Source organism: Thalia democratica, chromosome 1, assembly GCF_965202585.1.
Source record: "Thalia democratica chromosome 1, ktThaDemo2.hap1.1, whole genome shotgun sequence".
Taxonomy (NCBI): Eukaryota; Metazoa; Chordata; class Thaliacea; order Salpida; family Salpidae; genus Thalia; species Thalia democratica.
The window spans coordinates 74,160,564-74,184,163 of record NC_139165.1 but is presented as its reverse complement, the minus strand read 5'-3'; the positions used below and the strand labels follow the sequence as shown (position 1 = coordinate 74,184,163).

The window sequence follows — 23,600 nt, the reverse complement described above, 5'->3', positions numbered from 1 at the left end:
TATGAATGGAATTGATATTTAGAAAAACTTACAATATTTTTAAGACAAAAATAGAGACAAAAAACTAGTATTAAAGCACTATTTAAGATTATCATAATCCAAAGAAACTTAAGTTTAAATATAAACTCAAACAAACCTTAACTTGCTTAATAACCTCTAAAAAGATAAAATTAGCTTGGGTTAGTATGAGTGTGTGGCAACCAGTAAAATATACAAAATCTTGATAGATTTTTCCTTAAACCTGACTTCAAAATACACATTTTCTTCATATATTTTTATATTACTCTTTATTCATTTCTATTCTATATATATTCATAAAGTACTTAGGTTTACACTAACAGGTCTTTTTTTAAATTATTTTTTATGTTAGCAGGGTTCCCACTCTTTCAGTCATAAAACTGTCCCAAAAATTGTCCTGATAGACCTTAAACTGTGCTGAGTCATATTGAGATTATACAAATTTTTTATGTTATCTTTTTAAACTTTCTAAATTTTAATTTTTTTAAAGAAGTTCTTCAGCAAAATTAGTTTTAAATTAAAAAATTTTGCAACCAAATTAATTAAATCACTTTCAAAATCTATAAAATACTGTCCTGAGTTTTGTTAAATCCTTAAATTATCTTATACATTCTATTTTTAAAACTTAACTATCCTGAGTCACTTTGAGTTATAAAATAAAATAGAAACATCTTAAGTCATCCTGTGTGTGTTTTAATAATAAAAATGTCTAAAGTGGGTCCAAATTTTGTTGATATACATTTTACAGGATTTTTTTCAAAGATCACTAGTTTTTGGAAATTTCTTCCAGGTTTTTGAAAATACAAGTTTTATATCCATGTTTATCTTAGAATTTACCTTTTTTAGAATTTACCTTAAAAACATTTTTTAAATAGTATAAAATAATGAAAATATACTGTAATGTTACTTTCAATATTTTTCATAATAACTAACATCCAATTATTATCTTAAAAATTATAATACATAATAGATATATTGTGAGTCTAATATAAACTTTATTAGTTTTCATGTAAAAATTGTTTTAACTCATGTTTAAGATTTTTTTTGCGGGGTTGCCATAAACTCAGGGTACTCAGGATAAATCAGGATGATGGATCAAGTAAAAATAATTACCCCAGTATTAACATCTAATACAACATGTATTTTAATTGTTAGGAAAATAAATTAACATAAGATATAAATAGTTGGCTACAGAGGTAAAAAAAAATTCAAAGAACAAAAAAAACTTAGAATGACTCAGAACAGTAAAAGGTCACTAAGTGCAGTTTTTTTTGACTAAAAGAGTGTCAATTTTTTTTTTGTTCTAAATTCCAGTTTTTTTTTTCATAAAACATTTTAATTCTGGGTTTTTTTAACATTTTTTATTTCCAATTATTTTAGATTTTTCCAGCATTCTAGGTTAAATGGCATGTTTATAAAAATAACTAAAATATATTTCATGGGTTTTTTATTATTTCACCAAAAGTATTATAAAATACAGTCACTTAAGTAAAAAGGCATAATATGGATAAATTTTTCATTAATATTTCCTTCATTTTCTGGGCAGTATAGTAACTTTCATGTAATGTAATTCTATTATTTTATAAATGTTCAGTTACATTTTCATAACACTCTAAGTTCAAATTGAATATATACTTGGTACAATGATTAACTGTATTGTTGGGACAGAAATCCTAAATGTATTATTTCCACTACTTTTTAAATATTAGGATCTTTTGAAAAAAAACTACTTTTTAGCTAACATTCAATATTCAAACTTTAGAATAATCTGGCAGTTTTCTCTAAAAAAAGTTTCAAATATGCACGGAGACACTTTTCAAGGAGGGTCAAGATGCACGTAGGGACACTTTTGCACGAAGTGACATTTTTATTCGAATATTTTTTTGCACGAAGATATTTTTAAACAAAGAAATGTATTTTTGCACGATTGTAAAATAAAAAATTAATTAAACTTAATTTAAATATTATTGAAAAAAAAGATAAACTAAATAAATAAAAACAATCTTGAAGTATACATTAATTACCGACTAGGGTTATGATTAAGGGTATAAATGATATTAAATTTATTTATGTATATATCTAAAATCAAAAACAAAAAGTTAGTTATCAAAAAACCAAAAAGAAAAAAAGTTATCGACCGAGGATAACGGTGTAGTTCTAGGAATAACAGTGATAGTAAAATTTAAGAAAAGAAAAATATAAATAACTTTTAAAAATTACTGGTAAAAAAAAAAGTATATCACGGCAATGATAAAAAATCTTACGTTAAAATGTCGGTAAAAAGATTTGTTTTATAAAAAACAAAAAAAAGAAGAAAAGTATTGAAATTTGTCTTATTAAAAAACGAATCAAGATAAACAACGTCTTTAACACTTATTATTTAAAGTACATACATCAACTTATGGTACTAATTATTTTAAGACTTATACAACTTAAAATGTAAATGTATTTTGTCTTTACAGTTTAAAACTTTTTTCTAAAAAAATTAGCATTGTATAAAAGAATTCGAAATATTAAACTTTAAAATAACTAAATTAAAAAAATCACTGTCTACAACTGTCCATAAATGTTCAAAATACATACATTAATTTACAGTACTGTTTACTATGAGAGCTATACAATTTAATACGTAAATTTATTTTGTTATACAGTTGAAAACTCTCTAAGAAAAAAAGTTCTATGATTAAGTATATAAAACATTAAAAAATTTCTTGTCTTCTTTAAATTCTTTATTTATAAACCTAAAAATTTTGAATTAAAAAGAATACAGTATAATAAGTAAAAAATTTATCAAGGTGGTAAATAAGCTATTTGTAGGACTTGTTGACTCAAAGGTTTTTTTTTTATACCAGTTCCTTGGACAAAAGTTTTTTGAATATGTTTGTTTTTTTTGTTTGTGTTTAAAAAACTTATTTTGAGATATAACAAAGATGTAAAAGTCTAAAGTAAATTAAAATTATAGGAAAAGAACTAGTTTTTTTGAATTATTTTATTGATTTTATTTCTGCAATTGAGAATCTGTAATGATACTGCAGTTTGGCATCAATATTTAAACTCTTGTGTACCTTACTAATTTAACTAGAAGATTAAAATATAAATTTTTACCATTAAGACTTTAACCCACTCTACCCAGCCAGACTTTAAAATAACACTTTTGATCGATAAAAAAAATTTAAATATTTCTTATATAACTTCGTAGAAATTAGATTTTAGATAAGTGTGCTTTTGTAAAGTCTGAACGTAAGTAGTTTATAATTTCGTGTATTTTAATAATATATTTGATGATGTTAGTTCAACTGTTTACAGTTATAATAATACAAGACTGTTTTTAAATCATTATAATAGAAAAAGACTAGTTAATAATGTAAATAAACAATTGTATTATACACAAAATTAGACTTATTAAATTTTTTCTTTATTTATTTATGAATGAACAGTTTAATTAAAGTTAAATAATATTAGGTGCTTACTTTTATAATTTTAGTTATCTTATAAATAACAATATAAAGAATAATATTATAATTAAAATATACCAAGGTAAACGTAGAAATAGATCAAGACTAAATGCTGATTTAAAAAGTAAAAACTTAAGAAAAAGAACATACTTCTACTATTTTACACTTAATTTCAAAAACATTTAAGGACTACTAGAGTTATATTTGTATAGTCTAGTAACTAGACTATACAAATATAAAATAAAACAATTTATAATAATAATGAATATTAAAATAATGTTAATATTAAACAAAATAATTAAAAAGAATAAATTATTAATCACATAATACTAATTAATAATAATAAAATAAAACTAGTAATATAATAATTAATAGTTAATAAGTATATTTTTAAATTTAACAAGGAACAAGTTTTCATCAGCGAAAATTTAACAAGTTAATGAAGTTTTAATCAGTTTTTTAAATTCTAAAATAGCTTTGTGCTTGAGATAAAGTTAGTATTTACTTCAAAAAGATTTTAACCGTTTCAAACTTGATTACAGCACTTTTAGTTTTAAGATTGTTAAACTAATTCTACTGAGTACTGACAATAGTTTTACTACTTCTATATAAAGAAGGAATTGAAAATTTCTAGTTGTTATGGTTTAACCATTACAATTTTGTAAATGTAAAGGTTTTATCAACAGATTTGGTTAAAAACTAAAATAAGTATTTTTCAAAACTTTCCTTCTTTTAACCCTTAAGACTACCTAAAAATTTAAAAAACTTAAAAAACGAGAAACTAACATAAGATACTTATCTACCAAAGTGATTCGTACACCTTTTTAATCTATATTTAAACACATTTGATCTAAAATTTATGTCGTAACAAAGTTTATTTTGTTTAGGTATACGTCATTGTAGGTTTAGATATGAGAATTTTCAAAATGATATTTGTTTTTGCTCCTACAGCTTAAATTAGCATAATATTTTATTACTATTTCGAAGGTAAAAAAAATTGTTTCTCCTTCGAATGTAACCCATTTTTGTACAAAGGTTTAATGTCTACAGACTGCTAATCATGCATTTACATTTACAACAGCTAAAAAACTTTCAAAAAATCACAAACAAAAAATTGCAATCAACTTGCTAAGCATGTTATAGTTGGAACTTTTATTAATCTACAAGTTATTCCAAGTTGTCTCAACTTAGATGTGTTTCAAAATTGAAAGTCAAAATAAATTTGCAGATTAAAAAAAGCTTTAATTATTCAATATTTTATATTTAACATATTTTAGCTTAAAATATAAATACCTGTCAATTTTAAATTGTTCAACAGGTTTAGAAAACTTGGTACTTGTTAAGTAATTTTATCTAAAAATTGGAATAACTTTTATTCAAGCACAAAATAATCCTGCTAGTTTACAGTATAAAATAAGCAAGTGAAGAACAAATTTTAACATTTATTTTTATCAGCTAATCAAATTTCAAAACTTATTTATATTTTGGCTGATTCTTCATTAATGCTTATTTACAAAATGAGAAAAGCAAATTAAGTTTAACAAAATTGAAATACAAAACATCAAGTTAATAGTATAGTATTGTTTTACAAACCTAACAAATATAACATAGTAATTATTTTGTGTATTTTCAGTTTGTTAGATTTAATGTTCAGTGGACCAGCTTTTACAGCTTCCTTGAAGGAAGGGAACTTATGTTCCAAGTTACTTCATAATTCAACTGAATTAATGCCTTCATGTGTTTCAAACAACACCACTATGGTTGAAGCAAACAAGTTGGTGCCCTCAGGTACTGAAGTACAAGTTCTGAAAAAACAAGGCAGTTTTGAAAGTTTTGAAAACAAAATAGCTGATAATTTTGAAATTGTGAATAAAGTTTCGGCCTATTCTCCCAAAAACTTCGTCGTAGACCGAATGACTGCTAGGAAAGCTGTTGATAATAACAATCAGTTGAAGAAAGATGAATGTATTGAAATCAAAAATTCTGTAACAAAAGTATTACCTACAGATGAAAATATTAGTTCAATATCTAAGAACATGGCAACAACCAAATATAGTGGGAAGTTACTAGAGGCAATAGATGATCCTTTGCAAAAGTTGTGTATTAAAAAGAATGGAGCTGGAGTCTATTTGCAGAAGCATATTGATTTGACCAATCTTAATGATATGAATAGAGGTAGAGTTCCTGAAAATAACTCCACAAGTAATGAGCTATCAGATGGTACACCTGGTGTTAAAAAGAAAATACAACAAAAAACAAAATATGATAGTGATAACAAAAAACCATCCAAAATTAATAATTATTCTTGTGCTGATATTAACAATATTGACCCTGTTAACAAAATTGAATTTACAGGAATAAATGACTTTCCTATACGTCAAACAGCTAGAAAAACTGTTAAACAGCCACTATGTGATAAATCGCTTACTAATCATGAAATATGTTTAACGGATGCAAAATCAAATAATATTTCTGCTACACAAAGACATATTGACCAAAACTGTGACACGATCAACAAACCTGTTAGAGTTAAATTCTCAATAGAGCCTGAAATTTATTCAAAGTTTAATTTTGAAGGTAAAGATAAGTGCTTAGAAGATGAAAATATAAATGACTACATAGCAAGGAAAACTGTTGTTACTGAAGAACAAATGCTAACTTCTAGAGGCCCTCTTTTAAAAAATGAAAATTTAAACTCAACTAAGAAAGTCACAACTGCACCTAGTTTGTATGAACTTAGTAATCGTGTTCAGACGTATGATAAAAACAAGACAGAGAACAATAGTATGACAAAAACTATTGATAATGTTGATCAGTTTTCTAATGTTGAAAATGCCAATAAAATTTTTACTAAAAAGAATAAAGTTGAATTTGGTTCACATAAGTGTAACAATATGACAAAATGTGTTACTGACAAAACAAGAGGTACTAAAACAAATGAAAAAATACCTGAAATAAATAAGTATCCTGCTGGACTATTAAACGAGGAATCGACCGACTCAAACAACAAAATTTCCGATAAAGATTATTGCAAAAATTTCAACAGAGACGATTTTTTAGTAAATAAAATTGATGCAAAATCAAGAGAACCAGGAATTGGAACTCAAAAGAATGATGGTAGTTCAATGAAAAATATTTGTCATAGAAATATATACACTGATAAGAACGGTGTTGAAAAAGAAATACAAGTTTTTGAAACTGCAGAACAAAAATCAAAGTATGGCGTAAAGCAGTTAAACATTGTTAAAGGTACAGATTATGAGATCGAGAGTGCGAACAACGTGGTGAATTCGAACAATTCGAAGCCATTAAACAAACCCAAACCAGATGAACAACCAAAAGTTGATACTGATTTTTATCATCAAACAGCTAGAAAAACTGTTCAAAAGTCACAATGTAACAAATTGCTTTTTGATCGTGGAATAAATTTTCAAAAAGCAAAATCAGATAAAAACTCTGCGATACAAAACCAGAGTGAACAAAATTGTGACACGGCCAAAAAACCTGTTAGAGTAAAATTCACAACAGAGCCTCAAATTTATTCGAAATTCAATGTTAAAAGTACAAATGACAGTTTAGAAGGTAACTCTTTCCAGAATACAAGGAAAACTGTTGTTACTGATGGGAAATTGCAAATTTCCAGAAACCCTGTTTCAATAACTAAAAATTCCAGTTCTAAGAAAAAAAACAAAACTGCATCTAGTTGGTACAAAAATCTTCATCGTATTCAGATATTTGATGAAAGCAAAGTAAATACTAACAGAAAGAAAAATGTAACTGACAATTTTGCTGAGTTTTCTAGTGATGATTATCTGAAAAAATTGTGTATCAAAAAGTATGGAAATGAAGTTGGTTTGCAAAAGTATAAGAATTTGACAAAACAAGATGCCTGTAAAGAAAACCAACCTCTCGAAGATGATCCAATAAGAAGGTTAAATCATAAAAAACTATTTGTTGATACACATGGTCCTAAAAAAGTAGTACAAGTTGTTGAAACTACAGATCAAAAATCTAGGTCTGATTTTTATAATGCAAAGAAGCCAAACACTTATAAATATACAGATAATGAGATCGAGATCGTTGACAACGCAGTGAATACTAGTAATTCTAAATTATTAAACAAACCCAAACAAGATGAACAACCAAATGTTAATTCTGATTTTTATCTTCAAAAAGCTAGAAAAACTGTTCAAAAGTCACAATGTGATAAATTGATTTTTGATCGTGGAACAAATTTTCAAAAACAAAAATCAGACAAAAACTCTGCAATACAAAACCAGAGTGATCAAAATTGTGACACTGCCAAAAAACCTGTTAGAGTAAAATTCACAACAGAGCCTCAAATTTATTCGAAATTCAATGTTAAAAGTACAAATGACAGTTTAGAAGGTAACTCTTTCCAGAATACAAGGAAAACTGTTGTTACTGATGGGAAATTGCTAATTTCCAGAAACCCTGTTTCAATAACTGAAAATACCAGTTCTAAGAAAAAAATCAAAACTGCATCTAGTTGGTACAAAAATCTTCATCGTATTCAGATATTTGATGAAAGCAAAGTAAATACTAACAGAAAGAAAAATGTAACTGACAATTTTGCTGAGTTTTCTAGTGATGATTATCTGAAAAAATTGTGTATCAAAAAGTATGGAAATAAAGTTGGTTTGCAAAAAATTAACTATTTATCAAAACTAGTTTCTCTTAAAAAGAGTGGACCTCCCGTAGACAGCTCCGTAAGAAATCTTAGTTATAAAAAACATAATGTTGATAAACATGGACTTGAAAATGAATTACAAATTTTCGGTACTGCTTCTCAAAAATCAAAGTCTGAATATGATAATGCAAAATTGCAAAACAATTTACAAAAATTAGGTAGTGACAATATTATGAACGTAAAAAAACCTAATTCATCAGAAAAACTTGATACAGATGAAAAGCCAAAAGTTAATTCGGACATTAGACGTCAAACAGACAAAAAAGCAGCCACTGTGAAAAATCAAAGTGAACAAAATTGTGACTTGAAATTGAACAAAAGACTTGTTAGAACGAAATTCGCAGCAGAGCCTCAAATTTATTCAAAATTCAATACCAAAACTAATGACTGCTTAGAAAGAAAATTTGAAAATCCTGAGACTGCAAGTGAATTAGCTGTTACTCCAGAAAAATTGCAACCTCCTAGATGTTCAAGTAAAATTGGAAGTTCAAACTACGGTGTCGATGAAAAAGTCACAAAGGTTTCACCTACTTGGTACAAATACCTTAATCGTGTCCCGAAATTCGGTAGAAAGCAGTTGAAAAGCAACGGTGTGCCAAAAGCGTTTGGCAATGTTGATGAGTGTGATAATGATGATTTTATCAATAAACTTTGTAATAAAAAGAATAAATCTAAAGTTGGTTCACAAAGGTATAACAGTATGACGAAACTTATTGCTGTCAAAACAAATGGCACTAAAACAAACGGAGAAAAACCTGAAGCAAATACGTATCACGCTGGGCTTTCAAACGAGGAATTGACCGACTATAACGATAAAGGTGTGAATTTGTCAGTTAAAAAGAAAGGAGGAAAAAAGGCTTTATTGGTCCGAAAAAATTTTGCAAAATCAAGTAAACCATCAAGCCTTGAAAAAACTTATGCTGATCCAGCAAATATGCTTATTACTGAAGAATTGAAGAAAAACGTATCGAGTGCTGATAGTGATCAAGGTTTTGGAAATAGATGTGACTACAGTTCTTATTCTGAAAGTGATTTTTCATCAGATGAAGAATGGTAAGAAAATGCTGAGTTTCTAAAGAAAAACCATTTGATCCTTTGTTGTTTATTGAACTTTTGTTTTTTATTGAACTTTATGTTATTTTTTGACGAGTTATTTTAGTGACGGTTTGCTGATAACTTAGTTTTTGTTGTTTTTCTATCTTCGTTAATAAAAACCCAGACACACTGAAAACAAAGTTGAATTATTTTAAAAAGTAATATAAATGAATAACTGTAATTTAATCAAACTTAGTGACACTAAGCTATTACTATTAGCTGTTAGTAGAAAAGTTGTCAAAACTTGTAAATAATATTGCACTTCAATGTGATTAGATCTAGCAATTTTTTAATTCATGCTAAATATAGTTAACTTACGCATATTTCTTTTCAATTTGAGTAAACACTAATCAAAGTTTTCAGTCCTTAAAATTCTACATGCAGTATATATATCGTTTTTAATGTACTTTAAACAACATTAAAAGTAAATTTTATGATGAAACTAAATGAAAGTTAATAAAATACATTAAAACCAAGTTCTTAATCTATCTAATAAATCTAAGTTTAAGACTTTATTTCTTATTCAATTAATCTATGGCTGAAAAACAATAATAACTTCACGGTCAAAAGTCTTATAATATATATGTAGGATAAGGATTACTGTATAGGATAAAATTTATTAGGAACTTATTCGGAATATATTAGGATAAAAGTACATGTTTATATAGGCTAAATAAGTAAAGTTAATATTAATAGTATATATATATAATATAATATGGTTAAGATCATGTATGAACAAAAGTTAATTTTAGGAAATTTTATTACTGAGATTTTCTGTCGTTTTTTTAGATATTTACAACTACCTAAAAAAGCTTGAAATGCTTTATTTCAGAACGGGTATAATCACGTTTTTAACTGTTTTCGAAACATTTAATTTAATTACACTAAAAAACTTCTACATATTTTAAAACATTAAAAACAATTTTTTGGTACGTATCAAGCCTTAACATTATTCTTAAAATATAAATACTATATTTATGTAAATAAAAAACTAAATAAACAAAGCTAAATAAACAAAACTAAATATATTAAAAGAAAACATTAGGATTTTGAACCAACTTTTTAGTTTGGCTTAACAAAAACTAAAAATTAAAATTTTTTCTATTTTGGTTATTTTTAATTGTTTTATTCTAACTATAAGTATGTGTCAAAGTTTAAAAAATTGTAAAACATTTTATCGCTATTAAATGTTTTGTATTAATTTATAGTGAAAAATATTAATTTTTTCTGGATCTATGAACAAATATAAGATTTTGTTCAAAGGTTTAGTATTATAGTTGTATAATTAGAGATAATATAAGCTAAAGATAACTCAGTACTAAGAATTTTTTTAAAATAAATACTATAGAGCTATATAGTTACGAAAAACCAACTAAACAAACTTTATTTTTATGAGTTTGATATGTTTTTCTGAACAAAAGTTTTTTTTCTTGGCACACACATTCCAAATCTTAATGAAAAAAAAAAGTTCTGTGTAGTTTTTTTTTTTCTTTTCTAAAGTACCTTCATAAAATAGAGAGATTTTTTGTTGTCCTCTAAAAAAAACAATTTAAATTTGTAAATACTAAATTAATTGTATGTTTTAAGAAGGTTTTTAAAAGACTTTTATCAATGTCAAAATTGTTTAGACTTGTTGTAAATATTTTTAAATGTAGTTACGCTAAGAAATAAAATTTTGTCTTAAATAAAACCAAAAATAATGAAATTTCAAGTCTATTATAGTCGAGATTTACTAAAAGTACAATTAGAAACTTTTAAAAACAGATCTTCTTTGGTAAAGTATTAATTAATCTAAGCAGTTTTTTCAGTCTTTTTATAAAGTTTATTGTTTAAAAAAAAAATAACACTATTACATTAAAAGTTAATGATTAGTGTTTTAAGAGTTTAAACTTATTGAATTTTTTTAGTGAGTTTGAATAAATTAAGAATTGTTTATTGAACGATAAAAGAAAAGCGCTCAATAAGTTTTGTACAAGGACCTGGTTTACGAATAAACTTTTCGGTTAGATAGTCCTTGGCAATGACGTTAAATTGTGTTCAGGTGGTGAACGACTTGATAACAAAAAGGTTATTTCGTACACCAGATCCTAGGACCAATTATATTGAACGCTTTGTTTTTGTCGTTCAACAAACTATAAAAAAAATTACTGCGTAAAAATAGCTTAGTATATTTTCTTTATTGAGAACCATTTTATTGAATATATTTTTCATAAAAGTTCCAGAAATCACAAACAACCTGACTGTGTCCTGGACCGCTTTTAGAAATATTTTTTATATATAAATTTCGTTACACAGTCCTTTTAAATATGATAGTAATTAAGTTATTAATAAATTATATACGAAACTACTTTAAACTGTAACTAAGAAAAATAAGTAATTGAATGTTGCAAGATATATGCGTGCTATATGAATTCACTATTGAATGGTGATGTTCAAATTAATAAATTAAAAAAAGTCAACAATGTTAGAAATATGTTCTTTTTCTACTGATGTTGTATTGATAGTTATGTTGATGTTTTATTTTGTATTTAAAACTATTTCTATTTAAAAATGTTGTATGTTAAGCAGTCTCTATTAAATCTTTTTTACTTTAAGTTTGAGTTTTAAACATTGGAAAATGTTTTTTTTACCTAAAAAATCAAGACAATTAATGTGTAGTGTATGACTCGATTTTAGGTCTTACACCACACTTTCTAACATTTCTTTTTTTGTGTTCGATAAAATAACTAATAGCAAACCAAGTTTAATATGTTATCTTGAGAAAAACATAGTGTCTAAAAAATTATGAGAAGTTCAAGTAAAGAATTAAGTACTACAAAAATGAAACTTTTTGGTATAACAATATTGTAGTATATATCAGACTTTTGATTTATTAGTTTTTTGTTTAAATTAAAGTCTACCGTTCTTTTTTACTTTTGTAAAACTTATATAAAACTTAAATATTTTTGAATAAACTGGAGCTTGTCCTGGACAAGAAGATAAACTGTATCCGTAATATATGACTAGATAACTGAAAAGTTTTTTTCTACACCAGGTCCTTAGATCAATCTTTTTGAGCGCATTTTTGTCGATTAACAAACAAAAACTATTTTTTAACTTTAAGTATGCATAATATAGTATTATGAACACTTTTTTTCTCATTTTTTATTTAAAGCTACATTTTGTACTAAAACTTTTGTAGGTAAACTGCATTGATCAGTCGTCTTAACTTTATTTCTACATAAAGTAAAACTTGTGTCTATACATATTTCGCTGTCTGTTTTGTATACTTTTGTTTGTTATTTGTTTAACACAAAACTACTAATTTCAGTGATCATTTCTACTCCCATTTCCCAATATTTTCTAAAAACTAAAAAACATATAATAAAAAATATTTTTGTATAAAGTGTGCTAAAAAAAATAGTTAATATACATTTTTTTTTCCTATTGTCATTTTCAGTAGTATTATTTTAGTGAGTACAAATTTTATAAGGTTTAATAATGATCTCAAGATCTGGACGGTTAATTTAAGTTTTGAAAGCTATACACCATTATTCACACCAGTTTAAGTTAGACATACTTGATAAAAAAATTATAAAACCCGTATTCGTTTGCACACTAAATACAATATATTTTAAATTAACTATTATGTATATACAATAAACTTTATTTTTTTAGATCTTGACAGCGTTTTTTTTTTGTTTTTACAACCATTATGCTTACACGAGTTTAATACTTCAAACTTTTGAAATACTATCTTGACTTTTGAAACATCCTTTTAAAAGCTGTTTTAATTTTGAAAATAATTTGTATAAAGTTTCGAACATTAGCGATGACATTACCAAAAACTTCTACATAGATTTTTTGAAATATAAAATGTTAAGTATTAAAGAACAGTTTTTATAAACATTTTTTAATAAAAAAATGAAATACATGTAAATCGGAATTGCATAGTGGGCTGAATAAGGGAATTTAGCGTACATTAACTTTTGTTTTGGCTGGAAAACAAAATCAAATACTATTTAGTAATAGTTGAGTATAATATTTTTGTTTCTATTCTGCTTCAAGTATTTAAAAACTTATGTAAGTTTAAATGCAACCGCTTTTTGGTATTTTCAGCTTAAAAATTTCCTAAATGTCTTCACATTTTTTCAATAAAACTATACAAAAATACACAAAGTACTTATATATAACTATTCTTTTTACTATTTTTCTTAATAGTATTCATCGAAATAAAATATTAGTTGTTTGAAACCTTAATACTTTGAAAAAAAATCTTTTAAATATTGTTATACTAAAAAAAATACATATGCTTTAAAATATTGCTTGTATAAACCTAAAAATAAAACTTGAGTCTAGGAACGTAATTTCAATTTATTTGTTTTTAGTTTTTTAAATGTATTTTCTCTAGCCTGGGAAAATCAAGTGAGGCCCCTACAAACTTATGACCCTCAAAATACACTCAAACCACCCTAAAAGCACTAATTAGTTTTCGAAAAAAAAGCAAAATCAAAATATAAAAAACGTAACATTTTTGAGTTCTAAAACAACTTAACGTTTACAATAGGAACTCTTTTCATACAACATCAAGAATATATGGTAAAAAATATCTACATATATATTGGTATTTTGATGCAGTTTAGTCAGATCTTGATTTTGAGGTTAAAATATTTAATGTTTTTCGGTAAACTTTAATTAAAAAGTAAGCGAAAATTTACCTCACTTTAAGTTAGCTAAAATAATAGAAGCAGAGAATAAAACATAAGAATTTAGACAAAACATGAATCCCAATTATATTAAACCATGTATAACACTTGGTTTTATTTTCTAGTCAAAAGTAAAGTCAACTTCCACTGTGAATTGTACAAAGCTTATAATTTTATTTTACTTGCTGTAGCTTTCTCTCAAGATTTAAAATTATCTTTTTTGTCAATTTTAACAAAAAATCAAACTAAGGACATTTGTTGAGAAATTAAAGTTGATTATAAATAAAACTAATAATTAATAAAAAAAAATTGTAAATACTTTGTTGCCCAAAACTTAAATTTTAAAAACTTAACCTGCAATACTTTAAAAAAAAGATATTTAAATTATAATTTCCTTAAAATCAACCCATACTAATATAGTGTACTTCAAAAAAAAAAAAGAGAATCGCTTTTTTTAGTTTTTATTATAAACTAATAAATTAATTTTTGGAAGTTAAAATGCATTCAGGAAGTTAATGTGAATAAAACGTTAGTTTTAATTAATTTTATTTAGGACATAACTTTATTTTACTATATTTTGATACACATTTGTTGTAAGTTTAAAAATTTTCCACGTAGAATTTGTATCTCATAGAAACTTATGTTTAATTAAATTGCATTTATTTAAAAACTTACCGAACAAAATGTAGTTAAAAAAAGTTTTCAATTTCATTCAATTGTTTAAAAATCTAACAATTTCAATACTTAATACTGTCGCAATTCTATACTAGACAAAGCTACCCGAATAATAAAACAATACTTTTATTAGTAATCATTTTATACCAAACTTATTTTATTAAGCAAAGGTAACTATTTTACAACTATCGAACTATCATGAATCATTTTGTGCTTATTTGATTACTCAAAAACGTATTAATTTTACAACTTCACACAAAATGGGTAGTACAAAACTTGTAAACAGTCGAAAACATTGCAAGCCTTTATAAATAAAAAACAATAAAAACATTTCAAGTTGTTGTGGCGATTCTTAATTCTAAAATAACCTAAAATATTTTGCTTCAAAACTATTTTAGGAGCACAACTTTATTTGATAGACAACAGCTTTGTTAATATTTGATTGCATCAGAACAAATTAACCATTAGATATCATAAAATAAAAAAAGATAAAATAAATACTAAGGGTCATAAATACTGCATAGCTATATGCAACTAGGTAAAATGTTCAAAAACTATCAGCAGTTAGCTTATTCAAAGCTGTGAGTCATTCTATTAATAAGTAAATAAACTAACTAAATTATTCGTCATTAAATTTGAGCTACTAAGTATCGAATAAACTCTCAAATTATTAACTAAAGTTATTCAAAACTAAACAAGAAAACTTTGGTCAAATCGGTGCGTAAAAAAGCAAACTTGTGTGTTTGTGGTGAAGTTGTTTTTGATGATAAATTCAAGCTCGTTGAAAACAATTGCAGTTCCATCAAAACAAAGTAATGAAAATTATCAAATGTTCTATCTATAAATAATAAATGTATGCATATTTTCAATCTAATAATAATGATGGTGGTCAAATACTGCAATTGTTTGATAAAAATTAAAAATTGTGAGAAGATATTTTTGTAGACACTAAAAGTACTGTATTTAAGACAATTAAAACTTTAATAAAATAAGTGATATATGAACTAAATTACATATGCTAATGCTGCGTTTCATAGATTTAAATTGAGTAATTTGTAGATGAATTTGCCCAAGTCAGTTAACTTAATTCATTAGTCACCTTTTACAAATGAAGTTTTTTTTTTCTATTTCGACTAACTAGGTAAAATTCATTTTAATAAATGCCTTCACTTAAAAGTGCAAATTTGAAATTTAATTTTCAAACTAAAAAAATATATTGTTTGACAGGCTTTATTTACTTATTATTTTAAACACAAATTAAGTCCAGTAAACTTTTAAGGTTGTTAAATTTAAACCTACGTGCTTCGGTGCAATATCGAATCCATGAAAAAGACACTCAAAATGTGCATATACGCGCGATAATAAATAATTAAAATTTCTACAACACATAGAATTAAAACAAAATTAAGATTTATGTGAGCAATTGTTTAATAAAAATTATTTCAGTATTTCGTGGTAACAGTCTAATGCATCCGGGTTCCGGAAGGCCGACTTGTGGCTCACCTTCTGCCCGGACAGCACCTTGGTAACCGCCACTTCCACCTTCTTGCCACTTATTGTGTACGGGACGTCCCCCACCTCCTTGATCATCCACGGCACGTGCCGCGGCGACAACGAACTCCTGATCTTCGACCGCAGCTCTTTCTCCAGACGCGAGTCCAAACTGAAGCCGTTTCTCATCACCACGAAAAGGACCATTTTCTCCTCGTTGACTGTGGGTCGGTGGGCCGCCGCCACGCTGTCCAGTATTTCCTCGTGGAAGTGTTTCTCGACGACCGAGTAAATTTCTGAAGTTCCGATCCGGATGCCGTTGGGGTTGAGGGTGGCGTCGCTGCGCCCCAGAAAGGTCCACCCATTGGTGGCGCTCGACTGCTGGCAGTAGTCGCCGTGGGACCAGACGCCGTCGAAGCCGCTGAAGTACGCTTTCCTGTACAGCTGATTGTCGGGGTCGTTGTAGAAGGCGACGGGCATGGAGGGGAAGGGGGCGGTGCAGACCAGCTCGCCGGGTTCGTCGAAAACCTGCCGCCCCTCCTCGTCGTACGCTTGGATGCACATGCCCAGGTTGGCCGCCTGTATCTCCCCCCTGACCACCGGCACCACGGGGTTGTTGCCGGCAAAACACGATATTATGTCCGTCCCGCCCGTTATGCTCGCCAACTGGACGTCCCCTTTGATGTGGCCGTACACGTAATCGTACTGGTGGTGGGCGAGTGGCGACCCGGTGGACAGGACGCACCTGAGGGAGGTCAGCTTGTGGGTGGTGGCCGGGGACTGGCGCTTTTCTTCCATGACCGACAGGCACTTGGCGCTGACTCCGAGCACGGTGACCTTTAGTTGGTCGACGATGTCCCAGAGGACCATTTCGGTGGGTTTGAAGGGGGATCCGTCGTATAACACAATGGTGCAACCGGTGATGAGAGCTCCCACCAGCCAGTTCCACATCATCCAACCTGTAGCATGATTGATCAGTTATAAAGTTTTGAAAAATTATGAATTTACCGAAAAAACATTCTTTAATTATTGATTAGAAAAATGCAAAGAGTCAAAAGTTTTTTTGTCAAACAACTATTGTTTAACCACATCATACACAAGCATCATTAATCGGTTATGTTAAAATAAAAAACTTAATTACATACAATTAAATTGTATTGCACCAAAATTAGCAAAGTAGTGACTTTTTTTTGATCAGATAAAAAATAGTAAACAGAATTTATTTTTATTTTCGTTAGCTTTTGTTGCATGAATGCAATTTTATTATTTTCGATATTTTGTAAAACAATCATAATCCTCTGCTACAACATTTAGGTTGTCTGACAACACACTTTGTTGTTCAGTTATTATGTTTGGCTCAGGATTACTTTTTTGAGTAGTTTTACTATTACACGAAGTCTTTTAAGCGAAGTAGTTTTACATGAGGTCTTTTTATGTCGTTTTAAACCATTTTAGAGAAACTTGACGCTGATAAATTCTTTCTTGTCACTTAAGCTCATAGTTTACACTAAAACCTAACCTATCGGTAGTAGCTGTTATATAAATTGAATAAATTAATGACTAAGGAACAATCTTTGGAACATTAAGCCTGATAATAAGATTATTTGCTTATGTAAGCTAAAAATGTATAAACAAACGTAAGTGTATAAATAAACTGTCAGCACTCAAGTTCGTTTGAAATACAAGAGAAAACTCGTAAATCAGGTCAGAACTTGCAGGTGATTGCAAGAAAACTATCAAACTGAGTGTTGTTAAGCTACTTTCTTATCTTAGTAATTCGTTCTCAAGTCTATGTTCAGAATCGAAGCGGTCACTTTAAGCGTCTAAAGCGACTTACGATCATATTAGGGGAACAACAAGACCGAGATTACAGCCAGCGTATACTATTTATATATGCTGATATAGCATTTTTACTATTTTTAAAACAATTCATTTAGAACTGACAATAACTATAAAAATAAACTTATTCTAAAGTTTTTGTAGACGAGTTGCAAAAAAAAGAAATATTTTTATTGTAAGGAGTTAGCATTGGAGTTTGTCTTTCAAACACGCGATGATTATTATAACCAATTGTGTTGTTTATTGATCACAAGTCAAAATGGTATACTATCAAAATCCTCCCGTTTTTTTTTACATTCTCTTTATTTACTAATTTATTTTATATATATATATTTTTTTTTATTATTATTTATTTTTCACTATCAATGTTACCCCTAACCCTTACCCTCGTTCGGTAAGCAGCTCTCGAATTTGACTGGGTGGATTTTGATCGCGGGTGGATTTTGAACGTGTCCCATAAGAAGACAACATTAAGTGTTTATGATTTATAACTTAAAATTTAAAGCTACTGTAAGTAAATGACACATTATTTGTAAGCTTAGTAGTGTAAGCTAATCGTAAGGCACGCAGATCAATTTAAAAGTTTAAGCCATTTTATATAAGAGCACAGTATCCCCTTAAACCCTGTAAGCACAAATGGTGTCTTACAAGGTTGTTTTCGTATTTAAAACAATCAGAACGTAATCTCGTTTAGTCGCCGTAAATTCAATGTTCAGATTCGAAAGTTTGTAACTTAGTATAAAACAACCCTCTTAGTGGAACAATAAAATTGACTAGAGAAGTGGTTATTTGAAGATTAAATAAAACAGAAAGCAATCCTTCTAATATCTGCTATCTATAATTAAAACTTACGTCATTCAAGTTGCCGGAATAAAACTCTATCAACTCTATAAGACAAACTAAAATAATTTTTTTTAAACATTCGTAAAAAATGAAATGTGGCACTCAATAGGAAAAACTAACAAAATGCACTCAAAAAAATTACCAAACGCTCACGATTAAATAAAATAAAAGCGCCCAACCTCTTGCCACAATTGCTCTTAAAATACTGTTTTCAAAAAAAGACAAAAACTAATTTTTACTAAATCTCTCTGACAGTAGTGCTTACACAATAGATATGTTTTCACAGTGGCCAAAGTTTTTTATGTAAATTTCTTCCAGGTTTTTGAAAAACAAGTTTTTTGGTCCATTTTTAGTATCAAATTAAACTTCTCTTAAAAAAACTGTATTAAATAGATAAACAGCACTGAAAATACTTGATTTGTATATTGATAAAAAAACTAAATAGGAATTTTATTTTAATCTTTATGATAGATTTTTCACATCTAATCGAAATGGTGTCACTTTCAAATGTCTAAAGTTCAATGTTTTTTAATAATTTTTGTTCGAAATTTCACGTTTTTAACTTAATTTTCAAATTCCAGGTTTTTGGCAACCCTGAGTTTTTATAACTTTTAATATTCAAATTATATTTACTAATAAAAATTTCTTTAAAAAAGGATTATGTTAAAAACTACATTGTTAACTCATAAGGTTTATAAACTAAAAGAACACTTAACCAAGCTAAAAATTATCAGCAGATATGTCTATTCATTGAGAGCAACCAGTAAAAACTAAAAAACCCTAATTAAATACTGAATCTGACCTGTCGTGGTGTAGTATATGAACACATCGTCCCTCCCCACGTCCCCGTGCAGCAAGTGCTCCTTGGCGTGCTGGATCAGCGTACCGCCCGCCGAGTGAACCATGCACTTGGGCTTCCCCGTCGTGCCTGACGAGTACATGACGAACATGGGGTGGTCGAAGCCCAGCTGCTCGAAGCGCAACGGCGCGTCGTTTTCAACTCCGGTTTCGAAGAAGGATTTCCAGCTCGTTGCGCCCGCAATCCTGCGAATATTGTTTGTTTTAATAACTAATAAATTGTTGTTTCGTTTGTTTATCTTGTTTTATTTGTTTTATTAATTCCTTGTTGTTTATTATAACTTTATATAACCTGCTTAAACAGTTGTCAAAATCTTCATTGGCGCTCTCGACAAAGGGGATTACGACCACGTGCTTTGTATCCGGCAGCTGATTGGCCACCTTCTCCGCCTTCTCCCAATGAGAATGCACCTTCCCGTTGTACGTGACCGCGTTCACCGTGAACAGCACTTTCGGTTTTATCTGCCGGAACCTGTCAAGGACTCCCTTGACGCCGAAGTCGGGCGAGGTGCTGCTCCACACCGCTCCCAAGGTGGCGCAAGCGAGCATGACCACCACCGCTTCGACGCAGTTCGGAACGTAGCCGGCCACCTTGTCGTTGGTTTGGACTCCGTAGGTTTTCAGCGCCGACGCCACGACCCTGACTCGCTCACGCAGCTGCTTGTAGGTGACTTTGACCGCTTCCCTGCCTTCGCCTGTTTGCATTGAACATTTTATACGTTTTGTTTTATAATTTTCACCTTCAAAAGGAAAATGATGAATATACTTATAAGAAAATAAAGTTTATAGATTGTTAGCAAGTTGGATGATCAAAAATTGTCTCGTTAGTCATTATTATCTTACATTAGTTTTAGATTATCATAAAAAGATGATAGTTGCCTAATACTTTAATTAAATTAAATATTAAACTTTTTTTATATGTCTTACTAAAACTAGCTTACAATAAAAAAATACTTTTTGGGCAGAAAAGAAAAATAGTTAATCTCTATTTTAATCTTAACTTTTATTACATTTGTCAAGTAGCAACTTGTTTTTGAGAAATTTCTACCAGGTTTCTGAATTTTTTCCAGATATTTGAAAAAAGAGTTTCTGGGTCTATTTTTAATTTAAAGTTAAGTTTAAGGTAAAAAATGTGTAAAATAGTATAAAAACATTGAAAAGATACTGTAAAGCTACTTTGAATGTGTTTTTTAATAAAAAAAACTTTTAATGATGACAAAAAGATTGTTATTTATATGATATATTTTTCGTGTCAAATGAAAATTTCACTACTTATCATATAATAATTGTATTATATGTTTTGGTTTTAAGAAAACAAATAAAGAGATCTCAACTACTGGAGGAGAAATAATGAATTTATTCTTTCAAGAATTAGTTTGTAAAATAAATTCTTGAAAGAATAAATTCATATAATAATTGTTTAAAATTCCAGATTTTTCTAGATTTTTTAATGACATATGTTCCAAATTCAAGGTTTTTCCAAGTTTTTTTTTCATGTTTTCTCAAATTCCAGGTTTTTGTAGTATAAATTGTCAAATTCAAGGCTTTTCCAGGACTCCAGATTTGGTGGCCACCCTGATTTATGAACACATAACAAGTGTTAATACTTTTCAAAAAAATATCACATTTATACAAATATCATTTCAAATGTTTTCTGTTAAGTTTTGATCTCACAACTTATATGTTTGTCCCATAAAAAATGTAAAAAAATGTTTTAAGTAACAATAAACAGCAAAATTAATAAACTGATTTTTTAGTTAAAAAATTTTAATAAAAAAAAACATTCTTTATAAATGATGTACATAAGACTCAAAATAAGTGATCATATATTAACTTTCAGCTTTTTCCGTTACTTTTTTACAGTTGAATTTAAAATATGACTAGCACTTTAGTGTTTTAAGCTTTGTTTGTTACAAATTTTACTTAAACTTCCAAAGAAATTCAAACTCCATTTCAAAAGCAACTTTTATACTTTTTTCATGTAAAGACAAATTTTTAAAAAATTAAAGATAAGTATTACCTTTTAGCCAGCAAATTGTAAAATATACTTCACAAATTATCATTTTTTGTGTAATACAAAAAGTGCAATAAACTTAGAAAAATATAATTTTGAATAACTCATTTATAAATTTTTAGGGTAAAACAATTAAGCAGTTTGTCTATTTAAATTTTTTTTAACAAATATAATGAAGTTTAATCATTTTCATTCGTTTATTTTGATTTTTGAAGTTTTTTTATAAAACAAACTTGTAACTTTTATCAAATAAGTGTTACTTCTTGCATGAACGTTTATAACAATTGCTTTGGAAAAAATATACTTAAAAAGCAAAATGCTCTAAAAAAAATAAAAATAAACAATTAAAGAGAAGAAGACATTATGAAATTTATTTGTTAAGTCTATATGATTGAAAGGCGTAATGTCTTTAGCTGATTTAGAGAAAAAATACTCCTTAACTAAAGTTATACCTACTTTTAGCACAATTTTATAAAAAACTTAAGAAAAGGGAAATATGCAAAGGTAACTTTTACAAAATCTAATTAAGTACACACATTTAGTTTTAATATAAAAAAGGTAACTGACAAAAAAAAAGAACCTTAGCAGTACATACTTAAAATCTTTTTTAGTTATTCAAAGTATTTTTAGATTATTTCAGTTGAGAAAAAAGCAAATACGAAAGATATAATTATACAATATCTGATTCTGAATAGCTATAATTTAAATAAAAATATTTTGTATATAAACAATAACAATCATTAAGTATTTAAAACGATAGAAAATAATTAAAGCACAAACAATAAAAAATGTTTTATACTATTTGTTGTAGAAGTATATTTTTAAATTATTAATAATCACTTAAAAACAATGACAATATGAAATGATTAAGACTTATTTGTCATATTTGTGAATATTTTTTAAATTAAAACTAATATAAATAAATTTTACTAAAACAAAAAAAAAGTATTATTCAATTACATTTAATAGTATTTGTAATAAAAACTATCATCATAAATAAACTTATGTGATAAAACATATATTTTATCAAAATTATTATTAGTACAATCAAATCAAACTAATTTCAATTAAAGACAGTAAACAATTTTCAGCAAAAGTCATTTCCTGTTTGTATACTATAAGCATTGCATAAAATTAACAATGACACACTGAAAATATTTAATCTTTATTGCAAAATTTTGAATTAAAAATGTTTTTTAATCAAAAAGAAAACAATATAACCTGTTGAAATTAGAGCCACGCCATCATCATCATACTTTAGTAGGTTTTCCGCATAGTTGAGCTTGGCTCCTTCAAACCATTTTGGAACTTGCGTTATGTTTGCTTTCATGTCGACTACTTCACTGTGCTTTTCTGACAGCTTTATTTCGGAAAAAATCAAGACTTCCTGCCAGAAATCATCGTACTTTTCGGTTGACCACTTCCACAGGTCATGGTAGTTTGTCAAGTTCAAACTGTACTTGTTGTTGACGATTGTCATGAACTTTGACATGTTGGTGTCAGCTTTGCAGTTTTCCCACATGACTCTGGAAGTGTTGTTTCCATTCTGGTGGCTCATTTTATCGAAATTATAAAAAAATTTAAGCTGGGTATCTGAAAATACACAATTAGGGAACTTAGTTGGAGATATAAGATTTCATTTTTAAATAGAGTCTTAAAAAAACACATACAAAACTACCATTGAATTTAATGTAAGAAATAGTCTACCTATTTTAAAATAAAATATTTCATTTATGAAAAAATCCAAGAAAGATATAGGTATGTATATACTAAATTACCAAACTTATTTCCTAAATATAAAAGTATGTATATATATATACAATAAACAATGAACTTTGCTGCACAACCAACAACAAAAGCATCCAAGACAACCTACAACCGGTTTTGTTCTATTTAAGACTCATCAGGCAGGTTTA

General features: G+C 27.7%; 1 protein-coding gene across 1 annotated transcript; it reads right to left on the bottom strand.

The window, feature by feature from the left end:
* Window positions 1–14,925: 14,925 nt before the first annotated feature.
* LOC145849001 (acetoacetyl-CoA synthetase-like) lies at window positions 14,926–23,273 on the bottom strand. Its single transcript, XM_082954141.1, has 4 exons — window positions 22,906–23,273; window positions 19,963–20,365; window positions 19,615–19,856; window positions 14,926–17,089 (listed from the first exon to the last, which is right to left on the bottom strand). The coding sequence occupies exons 1-4, from the start codon at window positions 23,240–23,242 to the stop codon at window positions 16,077–16,079; spliced, it is 1,995 nt and encodes a 664-aa protein (XP_082810267.1). The 5' UTR covers window positions 23,243–23,273; the 3' UTR covers window positions 14,926–16,076.
* Between the last annotated feature and the right edge of the window lie 327 nt (window positions 23,274–23,600).

Coding starts and splice junctions, on each gene's coding strand:
- LOC145849001 (XM_082954141.1), bottom strand. CDS start 23,242: ATGAGCCACCAGAATGGAAACAACACTTCCAGAGTCATGTGGGAAAAC. Junction 20,366..22,905: donor CGTGGCTCTAATTTCAACAG/GTTATATTGTTT, acceptor CAATGCAAACAG/GCGAAGGCAGGGAAGCGGTC. Junction 17,090..19,614: donor CATATACTACACCACGACAG/GTCAGATTCAGT, acceptor ATCATGCTACAG/GTTGGATGATGTGGAACTGG.